This window comes from Podarcis gaigeae (assembly GCF_964106915.1).
Source record: "Podarcis gaigeae genome assembly, chromosome: 7".
NCBI lineage: Eukaryota > Metazoa > Chordata > Lepidosauria > Squamata > Lacertidae > Podarcis > Podarcis gaigeae.
The window spans coordinates 38,856,113-38,883,486 of record NC_139683.1 but is presented as its reverse complement, the minus strand read 5'-3'; the positions used below and the strand labels follow the sequence as shown (position 1 = coordinate 38,883,486).

General features: G+C 39.6%; 1 protein-coding gene across 4 annotated transcripts in view; it reads left to right on the top strand.

Annotated features, from left to right (window-relative positions):
• RP1 (RP1 axonemal microtubule associated) overlaps positions 1 to 27,374 on the top strand; it is a 183,530-nt gene that overhangs the window by 59,476 nt on the left and 96,680 nt on the right. For 2 of the 4 annotated variants that reach the window (XM_083747507.1, XM_083747508.1), the window contains 8 exons: positions 4,658 to 4,860; positions 12,542 to 12,628; positions 15,197 to 15,329; positions 15,821 to 15,972; positions 16,967 to 17,121; positions 18,843 to 18,901; positions 19,825 to 19,869; positions 22,342 to 22,505. In XM_083747507.1, the coding sequence (XP_083603633.1) occupies positions 4,658 to 4,860; positions 12,542 to 12,628; positions 15,197 to 15,329; positions 15,821 to 15,972; positions 16,967 to 17,121; positions 18,843 to 18,901; positions 19,825 to 19,869; positions 22,342 to 22,505 (998 nt within the window). The remainder of the gene's footprint in view (positions 1 to 4,657; positions 4,861 to 12,541; positions 12,629 to 15,196; positions 15,330 to 15,820; positions 15,973 to 16,966; positions 17,122 to 18,842; positions 18,902 to 19,824; positions 19,870 to 22,341; positions 22,506 to 27,374) is intronic. The other 2 variants (XM_083747509.1, XM_083747510.1) reach the window with 1 other exon arrangement.

Genomic DNA, 27,374 nt, shown 5'->3' with positions numbered 1-27,374 from the left:
GTTCACTTATCCATGTTTCCACATCAGTTTACAATTTTTAAAAATAAAAGTTCTTATGAAAACTCATCACAACCTTTGTGCAGGTTTCTCCTACTACACACATTTTTAAATGTTTGTTCCCCTATTTTTAAATGTTTGTTCTGCAAAGCAATTTTCCCTAATACAATGTATTTTTCTTCTTTGTAAACAAATATATGCATTTATATGCACATCCAACCCTAGTAGATGCATTTTTGTACACTTAGCTGAAAAACTGCATTGCAAAATCTGGATAAGTGTGAATTTCTATAGACAGTTGTGTTTCAGTTCATGTATTCTTTTGGAAAGTGCAAACTAAGTAAGATTGTCTTCAAATGTTGACTGAACTGAATTTCCACCATTCCTAGTTATGAACTGTCTGTCATATGGTGCTAGGCATTTGAAGCTAAGCTACTAGGAGATTGAGCAGAGCTTTGTTTTAGGTAATTAATTCACTCCACAATTCTTTGTTGTGTATTAAACATTCTTTGTACTCTTCTTGCAAACAGGAAATTGTTATAGCTGCTTTTTTATCTTGAATCAGGATTGGGTATGTCTCTTGCATACAAAGTACATTCTCTACCTTTGTTGTTGCTATTCTCCTAGCATGTGTTCATCCAAACTGATTGGGGGAGGAGAGAAAAAAATGGGGAAAAATGTTCTTATGATTGAACCCTGAGTAAAGCACAAGGTCTTTTCAAAATCTAAAGTAGCACAGTTGTTCTCTTTGTGTGGATTGTGCTGGCTTCTAAGTTATGCCTTTAGCCTTTAAGTTAACACAATCCTGATTTGTTACTGTAGAATTCACTCCAAGTGTCAATACCTTTACTCAAACCAATGTTTATAATCAAAACAAAAAAAATTCCTTCCAGTAGCACCTTAAAGACCAACTAAGTCAGTTCTTGGTATGAGCTTTCGTGTGCATGCACACTTCTTCAGGAATTTTGTTTTGTTTTGACTATGGCAGACCAACACGGCTACCTATCTGTAACTGGAACAATGTTTATAATGTTAGGAGTTACATTTGAACTACTCTTCTTCAAATGCAAGTGCTTAAGGCAAAAATTAAAAAAGAGATAAGTCTGATATAGAACCTGCATACAGCTGGACTGTGTGAACCTGATAAAGTTTAATGTTCTTTCAAACAAAGGAGCATAAATTATATTATAATGCATCTAGCCCCAAGAAACAAGGCAATGAAAAATTCAGCAAGATCTAGCTCACAATTTCAGCTAGGAAATATAAAGCAACTAGATTGCAAGGTTTCTATGGGAATAAGTTTCTGTTTATTTTATTTTGATCTAGATGCATTATAACCGGAGACAAAACGAAAAAAGATTTTATGAAGCAGCCTGAGTTACCCATCTATTTAGCCTTTAGAATATTTTTTTTTTTGTCATGGTGGATTTGCATCTTGATCCCCTGAAGTGTGACTAATCCAGGGTAACAATCAAATCCAGTTTTCAGAGTAGAACATTTTTAGCCTGTAGGAAACAAATGTCATTGGTTTACATGTCTCCAAAGAACTATTTATAACACAGAACTTGCAGAGCGTTATTTGCGTATGGATTTTCTAAGGAAAGTTCATCATCATGGCAGGACCCAGGCATTATCTACAGTTTGGTCACATAACATTACCCATTGCCTCAATACTTCAAATAGCATAATCTTATTTTCCTTCCTCTTTCTCCAGCCTCTTCAGGTTTCTGGTCTAAATAGACACATTCTCAATTGTAATCAGATTCAAGCTAGTATGGCTGACTCATCACTAATGGTGTAGGCCACCTTTCACCAACCTAGTGCCCTCCAGGTATTTTTGACTGCAACTCCCATCAGCCCCAATCAGCTGGTGGGAATGTGGTCCAAAACATCTGAGAAACAGCAGGTTGGCAAATGCCTTAGAGAATCATAGAACTGTAAAGTTGGAAGGGACCCCAAGGGTCATCTTGCTCTACTCCCTGCAATGCAGGGATCTCAACTAGAGCTTACATGACAAATGGCTATTCAACCAGCTAAAAATCCACCTCTCATTGGAAATGGGAGGACCACCTGGAGGAGAATTCAGTTGAGTGGCGGCCCACTCCATTTCCCAGTGGCAGGGATGGCAGGAGGAGGCAGCAGAGCACAGCTCTTTCCCATTCATATAAGGCTGAGAAAATCAGAGCCAACAGCCACCTCTAGGCATCATTTCTTGATGAGAGTTTCTCTACAATTGTCATAGGGAGGTCTGGGGTGATCTTAAATGGGAGTTCAGAGCATGTCAGGACAATGCCCAGTTAACCGGGTCCTATATTTTAATTGAGCTCCATAATATTAAATGATTGCATTTGATTAATCAGTTAATGTTGCAGCCCTTTGCTTAATAGTTCTTTCTTCTGCAGCTTCTGTTTTTGTTTTTTAAAAAACAGATTGGAAGTTCTAATAATAGTGATGAGGTTATTTATGTGTTTCAAACTGAGCAATGTATTAATTTTTGTTCCGGGACTCAAAATGTATACTTGAAAGATTGCTTCTTCTTTTTTTCAGCAGTCAGTTTTGAGCACAGAACTAGGGCTTCCACACCATAAATGTTAAATGGTACTTATACTTTCCCACCTTTTTTGTGGAAGTAGGAAAGTGTTTGTTCTAACAGTGGATATGCTATCACACATGAGGTGGAATCACACTTTGAGAGCTTCTGCTATCCATTCCCCGCAACCACTTTGCAATAGCACATTTCACAAGATTGCTGTCAGCTTCATTTGCTACTCCTGACACCAACGGATTCTGAATCATAAACTTCACACACACCCTCATTCTTCGAGAAATAAATGATTCAAATAATCCATAATTAGCTTGCACAGGTTTTAAAACAAAGAGCTGCTGTTTCAGTTTTACTGTCTTTCTCCCATGTTCAGTTTTCTGTAACCCATGTTTCAGATTTCAGGTTTCTCAATGCTCATCAGTCAGGTGATTGCACACTTGACTCGAGCTCAACTGCTTCTTATCTTACACCGTTGGGTACTTTTAGATGTCCGTTCACTATGTTTACAGCAGGCTCCTTTTATGCTATGTTATTATTTTATGAGATCATAAGACTAACCTGTTGAATCAGGCCAAGGGCCCATCCATTCCAGCATCCGGTTCTCACAGTGGCCAACCAGATGGGAAGCTTGCAAGCTGGACATGGGCACAGGAAACTCTCTCTACCTGCGCTCCTCAGCAATTGATATTCAGAGGCCTACTGCCTGTGACAGTGGAGGTATAATATAGGCATCCTGACTAGTTGATAGCCTTGTTCTCCATGGAGTTGTCTAATCCTCTTCTAAAGCCATCCATGTTAGAGTCTGTTACTGTCTTCTGTGGGAGCAAGTTCCACAGTTTAACTATGAGCTGGGTGAAGATTTTCTCTGTACTGAATCCAGAGATTATTATTATTTATTGAATTTATATGCCGGTCTATACTCGGAGGTCTCAGGGCGGATCACAGAATAAAATCAAAATAAAAAACTACAAAATAAATAAAATGAAAACAACAACCTAATAACCCCCCCCAACCTCAACCCCATTTTAAAAGGGCATAGAATGTCAATTAAATCAACCAAAGTCCTGATTAAGAAGGAACGTTTTTGCCAGTGTTTGGTTGCATTCATTCAGATCTTTCCTCCACCTGCATTCAAGCCGTCTCCCAGCTTGTTTCCTCGCCCTAAGCTCTGGAGTATACCAGGGGCCAAACGGACTCCACAAAGTGGGAGAGGGCACTCAGGGGCCATTGTATCAATAGTCTGAGCCATTTGGGTGTTCCAGAGGTCAGTCAGGGCTTTGACAGAGGCGCCAGTCATATCAGCCGGAAAACCCCCAGAGCTGTTTGGAGTCCTACTGGATCCATCAGCCTCTGTGGGTGGACCTTCCTAATAGCCCCACCACCTCTGAGAAGGGGAAAAGGTGCTGACAGCCTAGATCTCAACAGGAAGTGATCTGACCATGACAAGGGACTGATGTCAATGTCCCCCACCTTCAAATCACCCTCTTCCTGAACATTTGAGAAAACAAGGTCCAGAATGTGGCCAGACATGTGCGTGGGGCCGGTGATATCCCCATGGTTGTCATGGCGGCCATGAAGTCCTGAGCTGCCTCAGAGCCAGCTGCCTCAGCATGGATGTTGAAGTCTCCCAGAACCAGCAGTCTGGGAGTCCTCAACACAGTCTCCGAGACCAGCTCTGTCATCTCAGACAGATACTTTAGCATGATAGTTTTCCATGGCAACTATCACTATGTTGGGCACCACTGTTATTTTTGGGAGATTGAGTTATTTGCTCCATGCTGCAGACCCTTGAAGAAAGGGGTGGGGATGTTGAAAAAAATAAATCAGTGTCTAATTGGCAACCTGCAGCACATAAACATTTAATCACATGCGGCAGTTGCAACATGGAGTACTTAACTACAGACTCAAAAAGGTGCTCACACTGTCCTGCACTTGCAAGGACTGCACTTGCTGTCCTTTCCCAAGCTTTCCATGATAGTTACATCAGTTATCCAGAGCACTGGGATTTGCACATATTGTGGTTGTTTTCAGTTCTCTGTCATTGTGTTTTGGGAAAAGGCCTTCAGACTCATGTTTATCCTATTATAACTACTATTGACATTCTGTACTTCACAGAGGATATGAGAAATATCCAAGATGGTGAGTCTCCTTTTCCTTCAGCTGATAAATGGAAAGTGTCAGTGCTGACAGGAAATGCAGGAACCCGAGCAAATGTCACTCTCTGGATATATGGAGACAAAGGGGTTGTTGGACCAATAGCTCTTGGCAAGGACAACAGAGAACAGCTGTTTCTACCCAGGATGGAAGATGCATTCCAGGTAGCTAATATTATTTTGCGACATATTTCCTACCCACACAAGATCATTCTTTCCAGTGGTAGGGAGAAGAACTTCATCCAATATTTACTGCCTCAAATAAATTTATCTAATGTCTTTGGATTCATCATTAAATCAGCTGAATGTATATAGGAAATGGCAGTTGGAATTCTCTTTCCTGCCATATCTCTGAGAGCAGGGGAAACTGCAGAAGCAAATTGTTTTCATTAAGACAATTAGTTATAAGCAATTGGTTGAAAACTTGTCTTTAAAACAATATGCCTCTGTTAAAATCATAGGTAATGAAAGGAAAGTAAACATCTTGTCTAAGGAAAGGGATATATCGCTTCTGCAACATTTTTAGGTACTGAAATGTCATCTTGTGAACAGTGATGTAAAAGAGGTAATTCATAGCTGGGTCTGTGAAGAGTGATAAAAGGGTTGTTTTCCAGAAAGAAATAAGAAGAGAAAGAAAAGGGCTTCATTATAAGAAGTTACAAGGTACTTGTAGGCAGATTATGCTAGCTTGAAATTTTAGGACCCACTTTACTAAAATATTTCAGTAACTGGAACTGGACCATACTGCTTTCATGTTAGAACTGTCTGGGAACTGTTGGAACTGTCCTTGGAAGGACAGGATAAACAGAACCCTTTCTAATCACAGCAGGAGTGACTATCCCTTTCTGAAGGTTAGAAAGAATTTTTCATGTAGCTCATAGGGTGCACTGAACTACTAAAAATCTCTTTCTGTGCCTTTGCCAAGGAATAGCCTGATTATAGCATCTTTACAATGCTGTACTGATGGAGAAAGGATGCTGATGTTTCACTTAGGCTTTCTATTGGTGGATTTCAACACTATCAAATCTGGAAGACCTGGTCCTTTTTAGCTGGCTTTTACCACCTGAATGCTAGGGCCACATTGACTGTTGTGTCTGCCACAGCATCATAACCCCTGGTGGACACTCTCCTCTCTCCCCCGCCCCCCTTAATGTTTAGGGATATTTTGCCCATTGTGACTTGCCATGCCACTGCTAGGACTCAGGGACACAGAAACTAACAAGGTGACATTGCAAAATCACAGGGTGTAGTGTTCCTCCCATTACACACAATGGTTGAGAATTCTGTTTTCAATGGCATGCCTGTGGGACAAGTAATGTAGGGGAGAGTGTAGGGATTTGGCCTTTGCTGAGCTGGCCTCACCTATCTCTGGCTGAGGTAGTTTGGCTCTCTTCTCTCCTCACTCCCAGGGACCTTCATAAACAGCCTGCTTGAACATCCAGAGAGGTAAAGATTGTGGTGATTTGAACTATGTTTTTGTGGCTTGGCTGCCAGGCATAAAGGTCAGACTTGCTGCCAAAATTGTTCAAACTGTTCTGGAATGTGAATTGACTGCTGCTGTTTGCCACCTTCAAATGTTGATCTGAAAAATCTGGTAGTGATCCTGAAATCCAGCAAGCTGTTGACAGTTTCACAAAACCACATCTGCCCACATGAAGAAACATTACGTAGCTTCTTGACATCTGCTTTACAAGCCAAATCAATTGTAGTCTCATGAGCCACAGGGCAAATTATATTTTCTTTCTCACTCAAAACAGGAATGATTATTTTTGAAGCCTTTAAAATTCAAACCCAGGAAACAGTGTAATCGGAAGCAAAACACAATTGCAGAAAACGTAAATGTTTTTTTAAAAAGAAAGAAAGAAAGAATAATAGGAAACAGAGAATAGGGAAATTAATTTATGCGTAGTAAGAGCATGCCAGAATTCATACTGACAACCAGATTTGTCATGGATATCTGCTACTCAAAATTAGAAAAATAGATCTACAAAATGAATTTTCTTCAGCAGGATTTACATGCAGCTAGTAAAGATACAGTCATCCCTATAAGTTGGCATGAAGAAGGGATGGTTAAAAGCCTTCACCACATTTGTTGCAAATGAACCCAATGCTTTTAAACAATACCAAGTCAACAGCCCAGCTATTCTATTCCACAGACTGAAAAGAATTACAAACTTTCACCTAAACTTGTATTGGAGGGACTTTTAAAATCTGATTGTGTAGAATGGATGGGATGTTTATAGTTGTTCTTGTTACATACTTTTTATATGCTTTGTGTAGCATAAATAGCCACAGTGAAAGTTCTGGAGATTTTTGCTTTTGAAACCTGTATTTAAAGATCTCTGGGATTTCCTCTCCCTCATCTAGTGAATTATTCATAACCAATATAGGTAATAGCATGTCTGCAGCACTACCTTTCCTCAGAATACATGGATTCCCTGAGATACGAGTATATTGACCTGCCGCAAATCAGATACTACCTAGTATTGTTGTGTTCTGAGGATATTGATCTTACTGTGTGTGTATGTGTGTGTGTGTGTGTGAGAGAGAGAGAGAGAGAGAGAGAGAGAGAGTACCCTGGGCATTCAAGCTCTTCGTGCTGACCTGATTTTGCTTTATGCCTGATATAACCAATGCCTCTATAAAGGATTGCCATTAAAGAGACAAAGATGATCTGATAGGGAATGTGACCAGGATTTGACTGGCTCTTCAATTACACCATTATCTAGTACCTGTGATTCCTATGAATATTGCAAGCCACAGAAACCACATTTATTTTTAATTATAAACTTTGCTATTCTCCACTTTCTTTATTCTGATTTGCTATCATGCATGTCAAGCTAGAGGGATTAGAAATTTGAAGTAGGATTTGAAAGTTATTGGCATTATCACAATAATAGATAAAAATGGGGGGTAGGGGAGTTATTTGCAGCAGCTGCTCCCCCAACCAACTCTTAAGTTGGCATCCCAGATCTTCTCACTTGCTAAATAGCTGTCAGGCTGCAAACACATTTTTTGTCTCAGTAACTAGGAAGCAGGCACAGGGTATGAGTCTTAGTTCCTTAACGTTGTAAGCAATTAGACGTGGTTGTATTTCATCATGGGAAGGATGGAGTTAGCTGTGACCTAGATAGGAACTGCAATTGAGTGGGAGAAATTAGGAAGGCTTAAGACCCAAGGGAAGCAGTCATACAAGGCAGACCTGGAAAGGAAGGGTCTGAGAAACAATAGACAATGTAACAGAGAGAGTTACAGATAGGTAGCCGTGTTGGTCTGCCATAGTCAAAACAAAAAAAATTCCTTCCAGTAGCACCTTAAAGACCAACTAAGTCAGTTCTTGGTATGAGCTTTCGTGTGCATGCACACTTCTTCAGATACACTGAAACAGAAGTTTCCAGACCCTTCTATATAGTGAGAAGGTGGGGAGGGGTATTGCTCAGAAGGGTGGTGGGAATGGGTGATTGGCAGATAGCTGTAATGAGCTATCACCTTTTCACCCCTTGCTTTTTCCTGTAAGACCTATTGCAGTCGTTAAGAGTCGTCAACAGGCTCATCACAGCTATCTGCCAATCACCCATTCCCACCACCCTTCTGAGTAATACCCCTCCCCACCTTCTCACTATATAGAAGGGTCTGGAAACTTCTGTTTCAGTGTATCTGAAGAAGTGTGCATGCACACGAAAGCTCATACCAAGAACTGACTTAGTTGGTCTTTAAGGTGCTACTGGAAGGAATTTTTTTTGTTTTAACAGAGAGAGTGAGAGATGAATCTCTGGGAAAGAGGAATAACCATGGATGAACTGAGTCTCTGGCTTTTCATAGGGAGCATTGGATGCCAAGAAGTGTGCATCCAGCATAATGGCAGAATTTACCCTGCAAGTAAACAGCACAAACAATCTAGCAAAACTACTGTTCTGCAATATCTATTTATTTCAATATGTCTTGAACAAAAGGAGCCCAATTAAAGTTCCAGGAGGTTTGTAGCAGCAGGGCTTGCTTGGACACAAAACCCTGGAGGTGGTATCCATACTCAGAGTGGACCCATTGAAATCAGTGTGCTTAGATTACCTAGTTCATGGTCAATGTGAAGCTGAGCTTTGAAATTGCATGAACAATCCTTATGATGCCATGCTCCTTCCACCCCTCTCCTTCGGGTACTTCCATTTGATCAGTTATTTCCACTTGTGCAGAAATGGAAACAGGTGTGTGCATGATCTTGGTTTGATTACATAATTTAAACTTATTTAAATTTAATCTTATTCGGGGTCTTATCCAGCACTTTGGAGTGGGCTCCAAACCAGTTTGGGGCCTTGCACACTAATGTAGTCATGGGTGGGGAGAAAATGTGCATCTCAGCATGAGACTCTTATTCTCAGATCATGGACTCGAGCCCCACATTGGGCAAAATATTCCTGCATTGCAGGGGGTTGGGCATGATGACATTCATGGTCCCTTCCAGCATCTGCAATTCTATGATCCCCTTCTCCTGACCATGTGCTTAATCAGAGTTCTAAACTCTAATTAAACATGTAATCAGGAAGGAGAAGTGGGATTACATCTTCTCCCCCCAACACAAGTCCTTGTTTAGTCGGTTGGGAGGAGGAAAGAAGAAGATTCTTTCCTTGTGAAATTCCTTACCAGCAGACATCACCCCTTTGACAGGTGGATCTGATCCTATCTGCAGTGAACCGGGGTTGCCACAACCTAATCCAATTGATTCCTGGATCAATCCGAATCAACTTGGTTTGGTTTAGAATCAGATTCAGCCACATCTGGTGCACAAACCTAGTTTAAACCATAGTTTGCTGGTTCAAATGTGATACTAAACTGCGGTTTTTGCAAAAGCGGAAGTAACTGAGTAAAATTAGAATTTGCGAGGGGCGGGAGAAGGCTGCATGTGCAAGGCCCATTCATGTGATACCAAACCATAGTTTGGCAGCACATGTGAGGCAGCACACTGTCTTGGTAGGTTAACATTCTATATAATGAAGAAAAGTACTGTAATAAATGAGCAGAAAGGATAAGTGGACAACGTTACTGAGGAGTTTTTAAAATGGGAACTAAGAGGAAAGCTACTCTAATAAGTTCTTTAAGGTAGAAAGTGATGGTTGAGCAGGAAAAGAAAGAAAACATATCAGAGGAAGCTGCCTCCAGTTTTTATTCAGAAGAGCAATCATTTGATAAATAATTTGACAGAAGATCTGTTTTTTAAGTGTTGAAAACCTCTTCTTGTAGTGCAGTGCATACATGAAGTGGTTTATTTTCAGGTTTAATAATGGTAGTAGTTTAGCTTCAAAAACACCTGAGATAAATGGAATAGAGCTGGACTAGAAAAAGTGTCCTTTGTCTTCGGAGAACTGCAGAAAGGGACAAGCTGAAGCTCGCAGAGCCAACAGGAATTATAAAAGTGCTCAGAGTCTTTAAAATGTTTTCCGTTTGTTAGAAATTGGCATCCGGAGGGCAATTAAGATAAGGTTTTAAAAGAATAAAAGTGTGCGCCGGAGAGCGTGACTTGCCTCGGCACCATCTTGGCTCCCTCTCAAAGCTTTTCCATTCACATGTAGTATGTCCATAACTAAAATGTTATGGTTTTGTCACCAATATTTCCCCCTGTATGTATCTTTGCTTAATCTATCTGCTTCACCAAAGTGTTGGACTTTATCTCCCAACCAACGTATTTCTGACTTGTATATATATTTGTTTTTTTATCAGAATTTTTTTGAAAACAGCCTGTCTTTTTGCGTTTTAAATGCTTTTGTTTGTTTTGCCAAAAGTGCCATAAGATCTGGTATGTCTGAGAAAGAAATATTCCTAGTGACTAGATAAAGCATTCATTACAACTTCAAATTTGTACCATTTGTACCTCCTTTCCAAATGCAACCAGAGTATAAATAGGAGTAACCAAAAAGCAGTCACCCTCTGCTTGAGTTTCTGTAATAAGTGGAAAAGCCTTGAGACAGGACCTTTCTTCTGGGCAGGGAGTCACAAAAGGGAAAGGGTCAACTGCATATTGAAATCTGATGAAGGAACTGGTGGACCCTGGAAATTTCTTCAGTCTTCATAACTATCCTAGGTCCTTTTTCTTTATATTGATTGTTAATCTTCTTTGATGCTGCATTTAAATAAGAGGCTTCCCCCCCAACATTGTACTGCTTGTCAACAGCAAATGGGAATTTTAATGACTAATCCCAGGTGTAACAAAACTTATCATCTTCATCTAATCTTTGTCAATTATCTGTGTTTAATTACCAGCAATTAATATTGTTCAGATTCGTCACAACCAGTTAATCTGAGTGTATCAGTAGACAATTGTATCAGTCAGTTAAGAAACAATTATATCATTATTATTTGAGGCTTTTCGTGAATAATCAATGTGCTTTGGGTCCTTAATAATTCAGTCATTGGGTTTTTTCATTTGATTGATTTTATTTGGCTACAGCATTTGTATGCTCCCCCATATGATGAATTGCTATGTATACTTAGGAAAACAAATGCAAAAGAAAACATAAAAGCAACCCCAGTGCAGCAGAAACAACACACATACACCTCAATTAAAACACAGATTAAAAAAAAAAGATTGATTAGAACTCACCCCAGAACTGGCCCTACTGAACATCTTCCAAGATCACAACAACCACTCATGCTATCCAGAGCTCATAACCCACCTACTCTCAGCAGCCAGAAACCTCAGAGCCAGACACTGGAGAAATCTATCAGGAGTAAACATGGACCAATGGTATCAAATTGTACGGGAAACGGCCTTACTAGAAAAGCTAACCAATAAATTTTGTCTGTTTCTTTCAGTTCCATAATAAATTAATATATTGTCATAAACAGTCAGTTATCCCTATTTATTAGTAAATTGGTTGTTTTAAATTCATTGGTAATCCGCTACCTTGGTTCAATAAGAATCCATACTATCCCTTAGTTAAAAATGAATGGATCTCACCAAGTTATATCACTGTGGTCTAAATCACCACTTCTCTGCTTCTTCTGCCTTTTGATATTCAGAATTCAAACACCCAATCTTTCCTCTGATCTCTCTGTCTTGTTCAGCTCGCAAGGCCAAGACAGGTAATATATCAAAGAGACACAAACAGTCTCCAACCTGACTCCTTCAAACAGCTTCTTCCGTGCAAAGCCAAAAGTGCACGCGGCAGCATCACACTTTGGCACATGCCCAGCAGCTCATGCCAGGTGTCATGCCCTGTCAGAATGCCACAAGGAGCTGGAAATCAGGCTAGTGAAGAACTTGGGCTGCAAGTACACACCTCTCTCACCCGAGGAGTTAGGATGCATTACACTGAGCACCTGTTGAAAAACAAAACCAGCAGGCATCCTCAGTCCCCCAAATCCATGCTTCTCACCCCACAGAAAATTAGGGTAAAATAATTGTTGCATTTTGTTTTGACGAGAGTTGTTTGCTGCTTTGGGGAGGAGGGCTTGAAAGAGGCCTTAGGTTTCTCTCTCTCTTGTGCAACACACCTCTTAATGTTGAATTTGACCAAAGTTTGATGTTTATCAGTCAGTCTCTCTCTGACTTTGTCACCTTCTTAGGGGTGAAGGACCCCATATTGAGACACTGAGACATTGAACACTGGCATCCCATACTTTAACAGAAACTGTGATAGACTAACCATTCTAATTAACCATCCTAATCAGGTATTCACAACCATATATAGGATGTGATGGAAAAATAATGAAAAGCAGGTTGTTGTGTGCATGTATGTATGTATGTCCATATATGTGTAATGGTGACTCCATGCTGCAGGCCATGTACAGAATTGCTGTTTTTCCCCCTGTTATGCCATAGTTGATATATTGTATCTGTCTTGTCACAATTCAGGTTGAAATAAAACATATTGGAAACATCTACAAAATCAGAATAGGGCATGATGGAACAAGCAAACAGCCAGAATGGATGTTGGAAAAGGTAAGATTTCTGGTCTATTTTCTGGGTGCTTCTATAGTTAGTTAATGATTCATTTTATTGACTCCCCCCAATGTTAGTCTAGCCATTCTAAAAACAGCAGTGCTTATATAACATTTCTATCTAAGAAGAAAAAGAAGAAAAGCACAGCTTTTCACTATGCAGTATTAAGGAGCATGTGTTTTAAAATTACATTGCGTTAGTTGTTAGGTACAATGCACAGGGAGCTTTGATATACTCTGGTTCAACCCACTAACTAAAAGCCCAATCAATTTTTCTCCTCACATGCAATTACACAACAAAAAGTGCTTTAAAAAAAGAAAACACTTTCCAGTTGTGACTGTGCTCTTAAGGCTCAGGACTCATTCCATTAATAAAATACAGTATACTATATGAGCATTTGTCAGTTATTTTTAAAAGCACAAGTTACTTATTGAATTCACTGTTGATTGTTGAGGGATGCAGGTGATTTATTGGTACTTGTTTTGTTTTTATAAATAAGCACAACCTCAGAGCTCTACATCAGTGTTTCCCAACCTTGTGCCTCCAGATGTTTTTGGCCTACAACTCCCATCATCCCTGACCACTGGTCTTGCTAGCTAGGGATGATGGGAGTTGTAGGCCAAAAACATCTGGAGGCACAAGGTTGGGAAACACTGCTCTACATAATGTCTTCTTATTTGAGGCACCCAAGAAACTGATATGTTTTCATTCATAACATGCATTTCTACCGCCTAAGTGTATGTGATCTATAAATGCTGAGTCATGTGATTGATTTAAAACTTTCAAAGCATTAATGGCCCCACTCCACCAAGCACTACTGTAATATAATCAGTATTCATTTCAGTGGTGCTTATTCCATGCTTATATACTGTAGTTGCCAAAGATGTGAGTTGAGAAGTTCTTGGTTCAAATCTCATCTTAGCCATAAAATCACTAAATCCTACTCTTCTGTACTCAGAAGTCCCACTGAGTTCAATAGCTCTTGCTCCCTGGTAAGTGTGCACAGGATTGCTGCCTAAGTAGCATTAAGCAAAGTGACTATCTCTGACAGCCTTCTTTATGCAATATGGAAATTAATAATATTGGCTTCCCTTGCAAAATTGTTGCAAAGATTACAACATGATAATGTATTTGATTGTGAAGTGCTTTGAGCACTCAAAGTGAGCCCTCTAAATACTCAAGAACGACAGCCGTAATCATTGTTTGTGTTTTCTCTTCATCAGTTCTTAACTAAGCCCCTCCTCTGCTCAGTTTACTTCCATGCAAAATCTTTGCACAGTTGCTCTGTATGGCGTCTGGCTCTGGTGTCCATGACTTGAGTAAAGGCCTTTACCTGTGAATTGCTCTTATCTATTACTCTCTGGATCAGGAAGCATAGGCGCAAACTGGATGTGCATCTAAATGTATGCTGTAATGCAGAATGTGCTTCTCTGCATCACATCAGTGTCTGAACGTGCACCCTGTTGAAATGGATGTGATGCTGATAGATGAGTTCTGCATTTCAATATGCATCGAACTTGCAAGCCTTCTGGTTCTAATCCAGTACATGATTTGTGTTCAAAAGTCTGTTTTAGTGCACAAACCTCCTTCTTTGGTTTAGGGCAATTGTGCTGGGAGCAACATCCTGTTTTGACCCACAAGCATGGCATAGCGCTGAAGGTCATAAAATTGCCCCAGTGCCACAACCCTGTCTATATAGTTTTAAAAAATAAAACAAAACACTTAATTTCTCATGTTTTGCTCACAGCATCTGGTATTATATTGGAATATTTATTCATGCTACAATGTAGTACACTTTCGGAACTCAATACATATCTGTGTCTTGTCTGGGTAGCTGGCTCCTGTAGCGCCATGCCCATGTTTTATTCTGACATTTTAGCTTACAAGCTGAAATCTTAAAACTTGAATCATGTAGTAACAATAGTTTCCAACATCAGCTCGAGGACCTTAACTTCAGAACTTTAGAAACAGTAAGCCCAGATGTACTGGAAACAGTTCAGTTCAGCTCCAATTTATTTCAGGGATTTGTCCCCCCCCATCTTGTTTGCTTCACTTTTCTTTAACATCTGAGTCCAAGACTCATAACAGTAGCTTTTGCTTTTCAAAGGGTGACTTTCAATCAAGGCAACAAATAACATATTGGAAAACTGTGTTTTCTGGCATTGCAGCTATCGTTTGCCCTTGCAGAGAAGCTGTACCAGTAAACATGCAAAATTCTAGCCATTAAATGAAGCCGTCAAAATTGCACCTGAAAATTTTATGTCAAAATGGAAATATTCAATTTTTAAATACAACTTTCTTTAAAAAAGTATTAAATTGATACTCCCTTCTGTGGTTAACTATATGAACGTGGGTGTTCTTGTGTTGTTGTTTTTCCTTTCCATTATTAATCCTCAGGTTATTTCCAGAAAAATCCTGTGTTATGTTAATAGTTATAATGGGTAGTAATTGACAATTTCTGAAGTGGAATTTATTTATTTATATTAGTTACATCCCAGTGCAGCAGAGAAATACAGTGATAAAACTACAAGTGTAAAGGTTTTTGCTGTTTTTTTCCTCCTTTCATAGGTAATCCTACAACATCTAAAGAGTGGGAAAATTCTGAATTTCCCAGCAAACAAATGGTTGTCAAGGAGCAGAGGGAATGGAGATACTCTGTGTGAACTTCCAGTAGTGGAAAATGGAAGAAGCCTTTATCCATGTAATAGCATATTCTTTCTTCAAAGAACCATAATAATTAATATTACAGCTATTACCAAATGAGATGGCTTTCACAAAGATCATTGGGCACAATCCAGTCAATGCCAACCACTCATTCAAATCAGCAGGGCTTTACAATAGTATCCATGTATATTTATTTATTTATTTGATTTCATTTATGAATCGCTATATGAAGCACCAACAGAAACAAACTAAAAGCAATTACGCGTGTGCACACCCACACACCCACACATGTGTGGGCATGCACAAAAGAAGATTTCTTTCAAGCCTGGCCCCAGTGGTGTGAGGAGCAGGAGGAATAGAACTTGGTAGGTCCCAGAGGGCATCTTATGTGCCCCATGAGTGCTAGGTTGACGATGCATGCTGTGTATTTAAGCATGAGCCTGAAGGCTAAGTGTAACATGACATTACACTCAGTTTGTATAATTTCAAATTATTTGCATCTTTTAAAATGTTGGTTGTCTTCTCTAGCCATGAGTTACCAGGTTTATGTGTACACGGGGCACTTGGAAGATGCTGAAACAGATTCTTCTGTTTATTTATGCATATATGGAGAAAGAGGAGATTCTGGTTTGAGACTTCTTCACAAATCTGACAAGGCGGTGAAATTTCAGAGAGGAATGGTAAGCCTGCTGAAGAGAATCAGTATACTCCCATTTCAGACCAAATGAAAGTGGTTTTAATACACAGCATACTTAACACTAGGTTCTGAAGGAAATTGAGTCAAATTTTGCATCACTTTCTTTACTAACACTTGGTAAACTATAATACCTTGCATACCTTTTTTGAGAGAGAATATCAGTATCAGGAAAATCAGGATCCTATAAATAACTGATAAAAGAAATTGAAGAAAAATAGAAAAGAGAAAAATAAGGCAGCAAGAAAGACTTTGGGGTTGGTTGTGAAAAGTGAAGAAAAGGTAGACGAGAGAATGTGATAGTTCAGGTTAACTGATTTGTTCATGTGGCTTGCACTTTCAGTATCTTAGAAATTCACCTGTGGAATCGCAAGCCAAACAGTGCAGACAGAATTGGAAAAGCTCTATTAGTCACACTTCTAGAAACTCTATTTTAAGTTGAGAACCTCAGGAAAACTTCCATTAAATAATATTTCTGAATGTGAATAGAATCATAATTTCATATGTTTTGATCAGATAGATCATCTCAATGTGTAGCATTGAAAATGGGGGTATTCCTCAATCCAGCACTGTTATTTGAGGCTGAAACTGAGGCTGAGGCTTCAGCTAGAAGTGCCTATTACCAGCTTTGTCTGGTTCACCAGATATGGCTGTTCCTGGAGAGGGACAGCTAATCCCCAGTAATTCTCTCTCATCTTCCCCACTCATAATAATATCTTCCTCTGTAATTTTTTGGACTGTTGTTGAGATATTTTATAGTTCTTTGTTTAGAAGGGATATAAAAAGAGACTAATTATTGCTAACAAGAAGATATTATTTCCTTTTAAAGCCAATGGGAATTCTTGCATGAATTTTGGGAAGTGGTTAATCAAGCTTTCTCAATAGTGTTTGCAGCATAATGTTTCAGCACTGAGCTGGTTGTGACCTTTGGTTATTATTGACTGCATAAATGTATATGGAACCTGTTTCTTGCCTTTTAGGTTGATCGGTTTGAAATACAAGCTGTGTCACTTGGAAGACTACAGAAGGTGCTGTTGTGCTGCAAGGCCTATAGCATGTCACAGTATTGGTACTGTGAGAAAGTAGTCATCAGAGAACCTGAGAAAAACTCAGAATATATTTTCAACTGTGAAAGGTTGTATTTCATTAAAAGTCTTCATCTAAAAGTAACTTTCCTAACACCTTATTTCCTAAGTGGATGCTAATGCCTCTTTAAAAGTTTTAAATTGATTACCTTTTTAAAAAAAATAACAACTTTGAAATACAAACAGAAGCAGTGATGGAGCCTTTGGACCATCTCATAAGTACTATAAAAGAAGCAACTTTGCATTTCTGTATGGAGTTTGAAAGGTTTTTAGATTAAAGATCCACATGGAAATGGGATGGCCTTTGTCCCATTCCCACACAGAACTAGGACAGATGGGACTTCAGTAAGACCTTCCCTCCCTAATACAGAAATACAATACCCTTTTCAACACAAGCTCCCACACCTGCTCTAACAAATACTACCCCATTGTTTCCTTTTCACCCAGCTACCTTATTCAGCAAAAACTCCTCCAGCATAGACCATGTCTTCCCTACCACTCTTAACCCGTTGACTACCAAGATATTTCTTGCTGCCAAAATGCATGACTTCGAATAACCTTTAAGAATTTCAGCTAACTGTTCTTTGGCTGGTTTTATATTTAGAAGCCTAACGGTTTTTTATCTTTTAGTTTTGCATGAGCAATATGTGCATATATAGTAATCAGTCCTTCACAATATATAGCACTGAAGTAATCAGCCGCTTCATATATTTGATTAGCTAGGGCCCTTTCCTGCTTGAAGCTCAAAATCACTATTAGGGTGCTGAGTTCTTTTATTTGCCTTCCAAATGGTTCTCTTCCAAGTCGAATGTACTTGTTAGTGTTTAGAGGATGCATGATGCATTTTGCTTCCTTAAAACAGAGCTCCCAAATGGTGCTGCTCTCTCCCCTGCTAGGGCCAAAACTTTAAAAAGCCTTGTCTCACCTTTCAGATCCCATTTTTTTGTCTTCATCCACTCACCTCTCACCATACATGGCGCCAGCTGCCCCTGTCTCATGGCAGGACCAGCTCTGGAGTCCAGACCCCAACAACAAGACTCTTTTCACTTCATGGGCCCTTCCTTGCAATGGATCCCTTGGCTGTTGTACTGTTTTTCTCCATTCTGTGAAGTGAGCAGACAGATGTGGTTTATCAGTCTGAAACATCTCTGATACAAAGCATCCTTGGAAAGGGAAAAATGCTTAGATAGTTCCAGATATGTATGCGCCATGTGGAGTTTCATTGGAAATTGAGTTTCTGATACTGCAGTTACCTTCTTTATGCTTCTTGTGACCTACATGGCTCTGATCCTGCTTAGGATGGGCTTATAATTGAAGTTTAGCAAAGCCATTGTATGATAGGGCAAATTAGCCGTACTTAGCGAGATAAAAGGTAGAGCATTCTATAATTCAAAGGGCTGTACCAGAATGAGATTTGTTTGCTGAAACCATATATTTATTTACCATATTAAAAGGTGGCATAATGATAGTCATTTCAAAAAACTTAATATTTCTGAAATGGTCTGTTGTGTTTTGCATTGCTCCTGCAAGGCTGTGTTGCCCAAGCTTCCCATAAATTAACGGCTGCTGTATGATAATTGCATGTGTTTCACATGCAAATATTTCATTATCAATGTTAAAAGCTTTGTGGGACTTATGGAACAATTCCTATCCTCTGCAACATGTTCACTTGAAGAAATTATCCCAGTTAGACTAATGCTACGTATGGAAATAACAAAACTTACTTCATTTTCTTTATTTCATTTTTTTGTTTCTCTTCTGCTACTCTCAGGTGGCTGCCATTTACCTCCCAAGGCACAGTTCATTCAGAAATAGAACTCTCTGCTCAAGGTAAATGATACAATTAAAATATGGAGGTGGAGATCCTAAACACGAGGGGAGTAAGCACCACTGAACACAGTGGGACTTACGTCTGAGTAACATTGCATAGGACTGCTCTGTAAATCAATTTGCTGTTTGCACAAAGGAAAATGAAAGCCAAGTGGCCCACTTGATTTTAGAAGCTAGCAGGGTGGGGGGTTATAAAACACTTGGGACAAAGGGAGAATTTCCAGGTTGGGGTGGGAGGGTTAAGCACCCCCCTCCTTCTTGCAATTTTTCTTTGCCTTTGCCCTCTACTCCTGTATTAGCATAAAGATGGAAACTACGTAACACCAGGACAGAAACCCTTGTTTCCCTTAAAACTTATACTGTAGTATGTGTCATATCTGCAACTGCACAGTAAGTTAGTTGTGTTGCTGCCGGTAAATGCAATGCAATGCCCCTTTCACCTCTGGCCTTCCAGCTAGTAATGATTCATGAGCATATGTACCAACAGCTGACATGACTTTCCTGCCTTCTCTTCATCCCTGCAAATCACTGCATATGACCTTGCCTTTCATAGCTATTCTATGGTAATAGCAGCAAGGGGGCATCACTGCAGGAGTACCAGTGACCAGCCAATGATCAGTTTCCACTACAGGTATAATGGTTCAGGTATTTCTGCACCTATACCTCCAGATCTTCTATAGTGCAGTGAGTTATGGACAGAGCATAAAGCAGTAATTATCACTTATTTAGTGTACCATGTCAAAGGACCATTTTTGGTTACTGTTTTCAAATGCTTCTACAATCCCCATATTGGTTTGTGAAAGAATACATTTTCCTCTGTAAAAGCAGAAGTGTTAATATATGAACACCTCCTCCCTCCTTCCACTTTTCATTGTAACCTGACAACTCTATTATTAACTGCACTGATGTTTTATTTTTGGCAGAAATGCAAATAAATCATCAGCTGAAAATGCAAGAGGAAGAAAATGGTAAATTCATCTTCTGCTTTCTATCATTTAATCAAGACTAAGGCTGAGCTGAAATGAGTAGGGGTGGGCTTTCTGTGATTATTTCCAAAGTCTCACCTTTGAGGGCAGGGGGATTTCAAACTGGGGTGAAAGTGTTCATAGTTCCATTACCTCCACAGTCCCCATTCCTGCCCTCATTTTGAATTAGCCTTTTGATGTCATCATAAATTCAAATCTCATCACAAAGTTGATTCAGAAAGTGTACAAGGCTTTCTACTTTCACTCTGACCTTGTGACGTTGTGTTCATGACATGATCCTGGATTGGCTGGGATCTCATTAACATGCACTTGAAGAAAAAAATAAAATGGTGCCAGGCAGCAGATTTTACAGAAAAGCAGCCCCACCTAGGAGGTGAACAAGTAGTGACTAAACTTAATCACATTTAAGCGCAGCAGCAGGTGGGTGGAATTTGTATCCTAGAGTGAAGAGAATGTGTGATTTGGTCCATCTCGGATCTCGTAAGCACAGTTGAAGTAGTATCCTGCATTGGCCCCTAAACTGATGAACATTTAATATATTGTCAAGAGAAAGTTTTGAAAACATGTATTCCTAATATGCAATTATATTCCACTATCTTTATTTCAAATGCAGTCTGTCTGATGAATTGATAGTTATATTCGAACCTATTATGCAAAAATATGTGCAAAATGACAGCTTACTTATATAAACATCTACATAGATGCATAAATAGTATTTTCAAACAACTAGCTTTGTCTTCAGTACTTGCATGTATTTCTAAGAAGAGATATTATTTCTTTGACAGTGGAGTACCTTTTTATGGATCATATCTGTTTTAAATTAGGCGGCTGGCATCAGGTACACACTCACAGATCTACTCATAGTCAAGTGTTACAAGTGTTTGTAACCCCATGCCCCAAATCACAATCTTCTGCAGTATCCCTACTTTCAGGCATGTGCTGCCATCTATTCACATCAGCAGATCTTCAAGAGCACCAATTTACAGATGGCATACATGTGACATTTGTAAAATGCAGCTGCTGAGTGGCAAGTGATCCCAGTCCTTGCCGTAATATATAGATTCATTTATTTGTGTCAAAAGAAATCTAGGGTGCATGCTTGGCTTTTGCCCGCTTCTCCAGTGGCAGGGGGAGATGAGGGAAGAGACTGGCAAGCTACTGAGAGAACAGGAGAAAAAATACACGGGAAAGAATGCACCCAGGAGGCGCTTACTTGCAGGATGTTAGGGTCTTCAATCCATAGGGCTGAGTTGAGGATAAGGTGTTCTCCTCTGCTGAAAATACCAGCTCTAGGAAATGGGAAAACTTTGGCTAAGGCCAAAGCTCTGGTTGACATAGTGGAGTGAGCTTTCTAACAAGAAGAAGGAACATCTAACAACTTATTTAAAATATTTATGTGATGCTTTTCCAAGTCGCATTGTGGCTTGCAAAAAGAGAGAGAGAGCAAACATTTTAAAACATAATAAGTATAATACAGCATTGACTGGGAAGACTAAACCATCAACCAGTGAGGCACTGCCCCATTTTCCACCTACGTGGGCGTGGAGACCATCAAACCCTCAGCCACTCAATCCCTCTCTTGCGATAAAGAAGACATTCAAAGGAAAGCAAAAGTGGGTGAAAAGAGAGACTGTGATTCCAGACTCAACCTTTGTTCACCAATTAACAAGCAAAAGGTTTTTCCCTCCCTATTAATATAGCTGAAGTACACACTGTGACATTTATTACTAACAAGTCTGTGGGTTGGTATTTTATTAATTGTGTTTGCTCTCTGCAGACTGAATTGTAATTGCTAAATGGAGGCTGCTGCAAATAAAGGCAGAAAATCTCTAAAGTGATTGAAGTGAACATAATTTCTGCTTTTTGATGTAGGAATGCAATACTAGACAGTAGTGATCTTACCTAGTCCCAGTTAGTTATGTTTGTATTATCCTGCTAAATTCTAGATACTGTAAACTAAGGGATACATGTAAGCATGCAGGGGGTTACTTAGAAATGTCATTGTCCAGCCAACTGCACTTACAAGCAGCTAATCATATGCAATGCATTAGTGTTAAAGGTGCATGATGCTTTCCCTCTAGAACAGGTATGGCCAATGTCTAGGTGTTGTTGGTCACCAGCTGTCATCAGCCCCATCCAGTATGGGCAGTGGCCAGGGGTGTAATCCAACCATATCTGAAGAGCATCTCATTGCTCTAGAATCTAATGCAATCTTGCCTTTAAATATTTATTATTATCCAACGCAACCTTTGTCTTCAGCATTTTCTCATTCACCCATCTCTCCTTTGAGCACCACCTTCCCTATTTAATGGAACAATTACTCCTGTTCTGTAAACTTAGTGATGCGTTGTTTGCAATAAAGCCAGTATTACACACATCTCCAGGCACATGGCAGTCCCAGAGATAAAACTGCTCAGTCAGTGGCACTCATTTTCATTTTGTTTTTACCTGCAGGAGAAGATTGGAAAATCACTGTAGTCACTGGATGTTTTGAAACAGCTGGCACAACAGCAACTGTGTCCCTGTATGTTTATGGAGAAAATAAGGCTTCTGGTCCTCTTATTCTGGGATCTGGGAAACACCAGCTGTTTAATCCCCACAGTACAGATACATTCAAGGTACAATTACACTGCGTATAAATAATGGAGAGTTTACTTACACAAGCTATGCAGAACAGGTTTATTCCAAGGTGAATAAGTAATAGATACTTAAAATGATTTCATTGTAATGATTTCAGTTCCACATTTCATTTTCTGAATTGTTCATTGATATGGCGTGCAGCATCCCTGGGAGAATAGAGTAATTGTATATTTATGGCAGTAATCAACTTAACAGTACATTACTAAGATTAGTGTTCAAGCAGATGATTCAAGTCCAGGAAGATTGTAAGCCAATATTGGATATCTACTTCCCCATTCCTTTCTACTGCAGTACAGTGTTATTATACTGACTTCAGGATTTTAAGATTACAGCCTGCCAGGACTGAGACTGACCTGGTGACTGAACCGTCCACTTCAGCCACTAGTCCTCAAGCTTACAGGCATCCTTATCCAGGAATCACCCACAATTTTGAACATGACAATCAGAAAACAGATCCTAGTTTTGAAGCAGCCAGTAGGTCACTGAGGCAGCATCAACTACCCATATCTTCAGTTGTTTGACACCTATAAAAAAATCTGGCTGCTTCAATCTCCATTAGCAAGTGTGAACTAGGATGCTGTGGTTATTCTACATTAATAAAGCATGCCATCATTTCTCTCATTTGGCTTTATGAGCCAAAAGCCACATATAACCCCCTTTCATCCCTTTCCATTTCTTAAAAAATTAAATGTGCAAAAAGTATATAGCTTATTTTTATAGTAGAGATTTGATTTTCTGGTTTTGGAATTAGAGTGAGGGAAAACTCCCTTCTGTGTGTTGTTGATATGTTAAAATACTTGTTTTAGATGTAAGAAATGTTGACAGTGATGGATAGGTAAGTACACTTATTGCTTGCAACAGTGAAATGAAATGTAAGAAGACAGAAGGGATGCCTCTCGTCACTGTACTGTGCTGACAGTAATGTTCTGAAGGTTAGTAAGTATTGACAGAATGTCTTGCATAAGCAGTGGCTGCATAGGTTTAAGCTGTCTGCCCCTTCAGAACACATCACATAGCTTGGCACATATCAGCGCAGTTGGCAATCTGTGCTTAAGATAGTTTTGGAACTGAAATAGCAGGTGATAAGGAATGAAGTGTTTTACAAAGCTCTGTTGTGGGATGTTTAAATGATGCCTATTGTAAAATAATTCTGGGACCTTGCATAGATTTTCAAAAGAGCCAGTGTGGTACTCCAGATGTTGCTGGACTCCAGATCCCATCAGCTCCAGTCAGTATGGCCAAAGGACAGGGATAATGGAAGTTGTAGTCCAGCAACACCTGGAGGTTACCATGTTGGCTATCCTTGGGTAAGGATTCAGAAGAGACTGGGAAATATAAATGCTTAGGTGTTTAGAGGTTTCCTTAGCTGTTTTTTTTAAAAAAAACCAATAACAACAACATGCAAGTTCTTCTGTACTGATAGAGTGAAATATTGTTTATATTGGCAGAAGAAATCATCTTAAGTGTAAATAATATTTCCCAATATCTAGGAGAGCAAGGAGATCTTTCACAAATCTTTCACATATAAGCTCCTCCTGAATGTAATCTGAAACCAAAGTGATATGCAGACTTGGAGTCCATAAATATGATGAAGTTGGATCAATGAAATATTATAGGGGGGAGGGGAATCACAATATTCCAAATTAAAGCAGGAAATCAGCTCCATGTTCAACATACTGTGTATACTTTGGATGGCTTCTTTCTTTGTTTGGCAATCATTCGTAGCTGAGTAAGATTGTCTTCCATGAACATGGTCTTGACAGTATGTCCATAGGTGACTGTGGAGGCCATTTCTGGATCCACATGCCCTTCCACAGTGGGGATATAGGTTTCCAGGTGGGAGTTGATGATGGTGAGGGTTTGCCAAACATGCCCTCCTCTAAGCTCATTTCTCCCTTTCATCCTGAGTTTCTTTAAAGTCCATGACACCTTTGGTATAGGCTATTCTCCAGTGGGAGCACTTGCAGGCCAGTGTTTCCCAATTACTGGTGTTTATATTATATTTTTAAAAGATTTTCCTTGAGAGGGTCTATAAACCTCTTTTGTTGACCACCAGCATTACGCTTTCTATTCTAAAGTTTGGAATAGAGTAGTTGCTTTGGAAGACAATAATCAGGCATCTGAACAACATGACCAGTCCAGTGAAGTTGGTGTTGAAGAATCATTGCTTTGACATTGGTGAACTTTGCTTCTTCCAGTACACTGATATTAGTTTGCCTGTCTTCCCAAGTGATGTGTAATTTTTTTCCGGAGACACCGTTGATGGAAGCTTTCAATGAGTTGGAGATGGATCGATGTGCATGCAGAGAGACAGAGCATTGGAATACTCACCCCTCTCCAGCACTATCAGATGGAGATATTTCTCACCCCTGTCGCATACAAAAGAGGCATATGCACTGCTGGGAAAGCAGTGTAAGGCAAGGCTCCATAGATCTTGATGGTTCCATAGCCATACAGAGTGGTGCTGCATATGAAGTTTCACTGAGAATTGGGAGCTAGAACTACTCCTACCCACTCTGCACAACTGTGACTTCTCCTTGGATGATGAAACAAAAGAACCAGTGAGAAAGAGAAATGTCCTCCGCAAAGGCAGCAGACTGAATGAATCTCCTTACTCCTTACTCATTTTACCAATGGCAGAGTAATATAAGTAAAGAACAGGAAAGCAGAATGACATGATAAGGTTGTGAAAAGATGGTCTCATGGGACCACAGCATATGGGAGTTGTGTGATATGACCTTCTAATGCTTCTTAAAGCTTAAAAGCAGCATGTGTGTGGGGAATTTCCTTCAGTGCAGTGATACTGGGGTAGAGGATGCCCAATTCCCAAAGTGAAATCCTCCCACCCCATCCCGAAACTGCTAATACATTTAACCCTGGGACTCAACACAATGGACACAAAGTGAAAACTGGATTCTGTCTATGCTTGATACTTGCAGAAGAAAAACATATTCACAGTGAATCAAAGCCACCCTACCTTCTTGATTATGAACTCCAAAATGCTTCTGATCAAGTACCTGGAGCAGCACTGGTCCATTTAACTATTGTCTTGGTAATACCTTTGAGGTTGGAATTCTTCTCAATTAAATCATGGGGAAGAAGAGAGCAATCTTTCTTGCTAATATGGTATGAATGAGCAAGCGGGGTTTGGACAGGAGATTGGAAGACATGGATCTCTTATTGGGTTGGAGACCTCAAGGTGTGAGCTCACATGTTTCAGCCCCCTTTCTCAAATAAATTGTTCTTCTCCAGTGGTCAAATCTCCAATTGCTCATTGGAGAAGGTGGACTGGTCACAGTATCATTAGTTTTAAGGCAACTCCTCTCTGGAGTTTTTCTTTGCTCCGAGGCTTTTGAAGATTTGCCAAATGCTGTCAAAATGGATATACTCAGACTTTCTCCTTTATATAATATTTAGATAGTTCTTAAGACAGAGGCCTTACAGTTTGTATCTTAAAAAGGAATGCCAGTAGTGTTCTTTAGGTTTCCCTAGTTTTGCCCCTTTTTCATTTTTTTAGGGTGCTTCCAGATGGGAGCTTCATTCTCAAACTGATCATTGAGTTATTACAAACAGGTCATTGGCAACAGGGTTTTTTTCTTTTTTTTTGGTCCCACCTCCCAAAGGGTAAATCTGGATGAAATGGGAGAAAATATGGGTTGGCATATTGATGCTAGTTATGTCATAGTGGATGCTGCAAAAAACTTGTATGTGTGAATACTTCTGTCCCCACAACAAACTCCTGTCTGGAAGCACCTTAGTATCACATCAAACTGAAAACTACCTTTGCAGCCAAAATAATGTCCTAGGACCTAGAGCAATGTTTATCAACATTGCAAATAACTGTAGACTCAGGTAATGTAAAAATAGTCTTTCGATGAAAGATTTGTAAATGCTTCTTAGAATTTGCATTATGCCTCTGAATGCCAGTTGTTAGTTATTGCAGGTGAGTAGAGCGCTGTTACAGCCATGTCCAGACTCCCCACAGGTATCTGGTTGGTCACTCTGAGATAAGGATGCTGGACTAGATAGTGCATTGGCCTGATCCAGCAGGCTTGTCTTATGTTCTTATGTCTCATGCCATAGCAAAACAGCCACGAACAATTGTGTAAATGAAATCAAGAATTTGGATAGTTGTGTTGGTCATTAACAAAAAGGGGGGAAATAGCAAAATATAATATACTTAACAAATAAAAACTGTTTAGTGGTGCAGAGCTATTGGGAGAGCCTTTTCACCTACACCACACCACAGATGACACTCCTCTGAGAGCTTCCTCATTGGCAAACAACTGCATTTCATGAAGTCCAAACTCCTGAGATGTTGATGTACTAACTGACTTATAAGTAAGATAGCTTCTTCCAACCTTAAACTGCAGCAATACTAAGCACTACATTTTGTACGTCCTTTCAGAACTCATCACATGCCACTGAAATGTCTGACTGAATTTCCAAGAGAAAATACACATTGATTTGTTGGCAAGGAAATACGCTGCAATTATTTATAAATTTGGAAAAAATATTAAGTCTGTTTTTAATGTGAGAACAAGTTGAACTTTCTCCCACAAATGTTTCTTCTTCTTTAGATACAATTTAATCATTAATGGAAACCATGTTCTATTCCTTCCAATCTGGTGATACATTTAATTAGATTTGCTTACTGAACAAGGTTTCATTTTGACCAGGGACTTTTGCTGTATGGATACTGAAGAAAGTGGAAGGAGGGAGGAGAAAAAGCATTGATGGAGTGCGCACCTCCTTAGGATCAGATAGAAAATATGCCCCTCCCACTCACTAGATTGCACAACTGTGGAACCTTTCTCCTTTCTCCAGTGATGCTTCCTTAAGCAGTA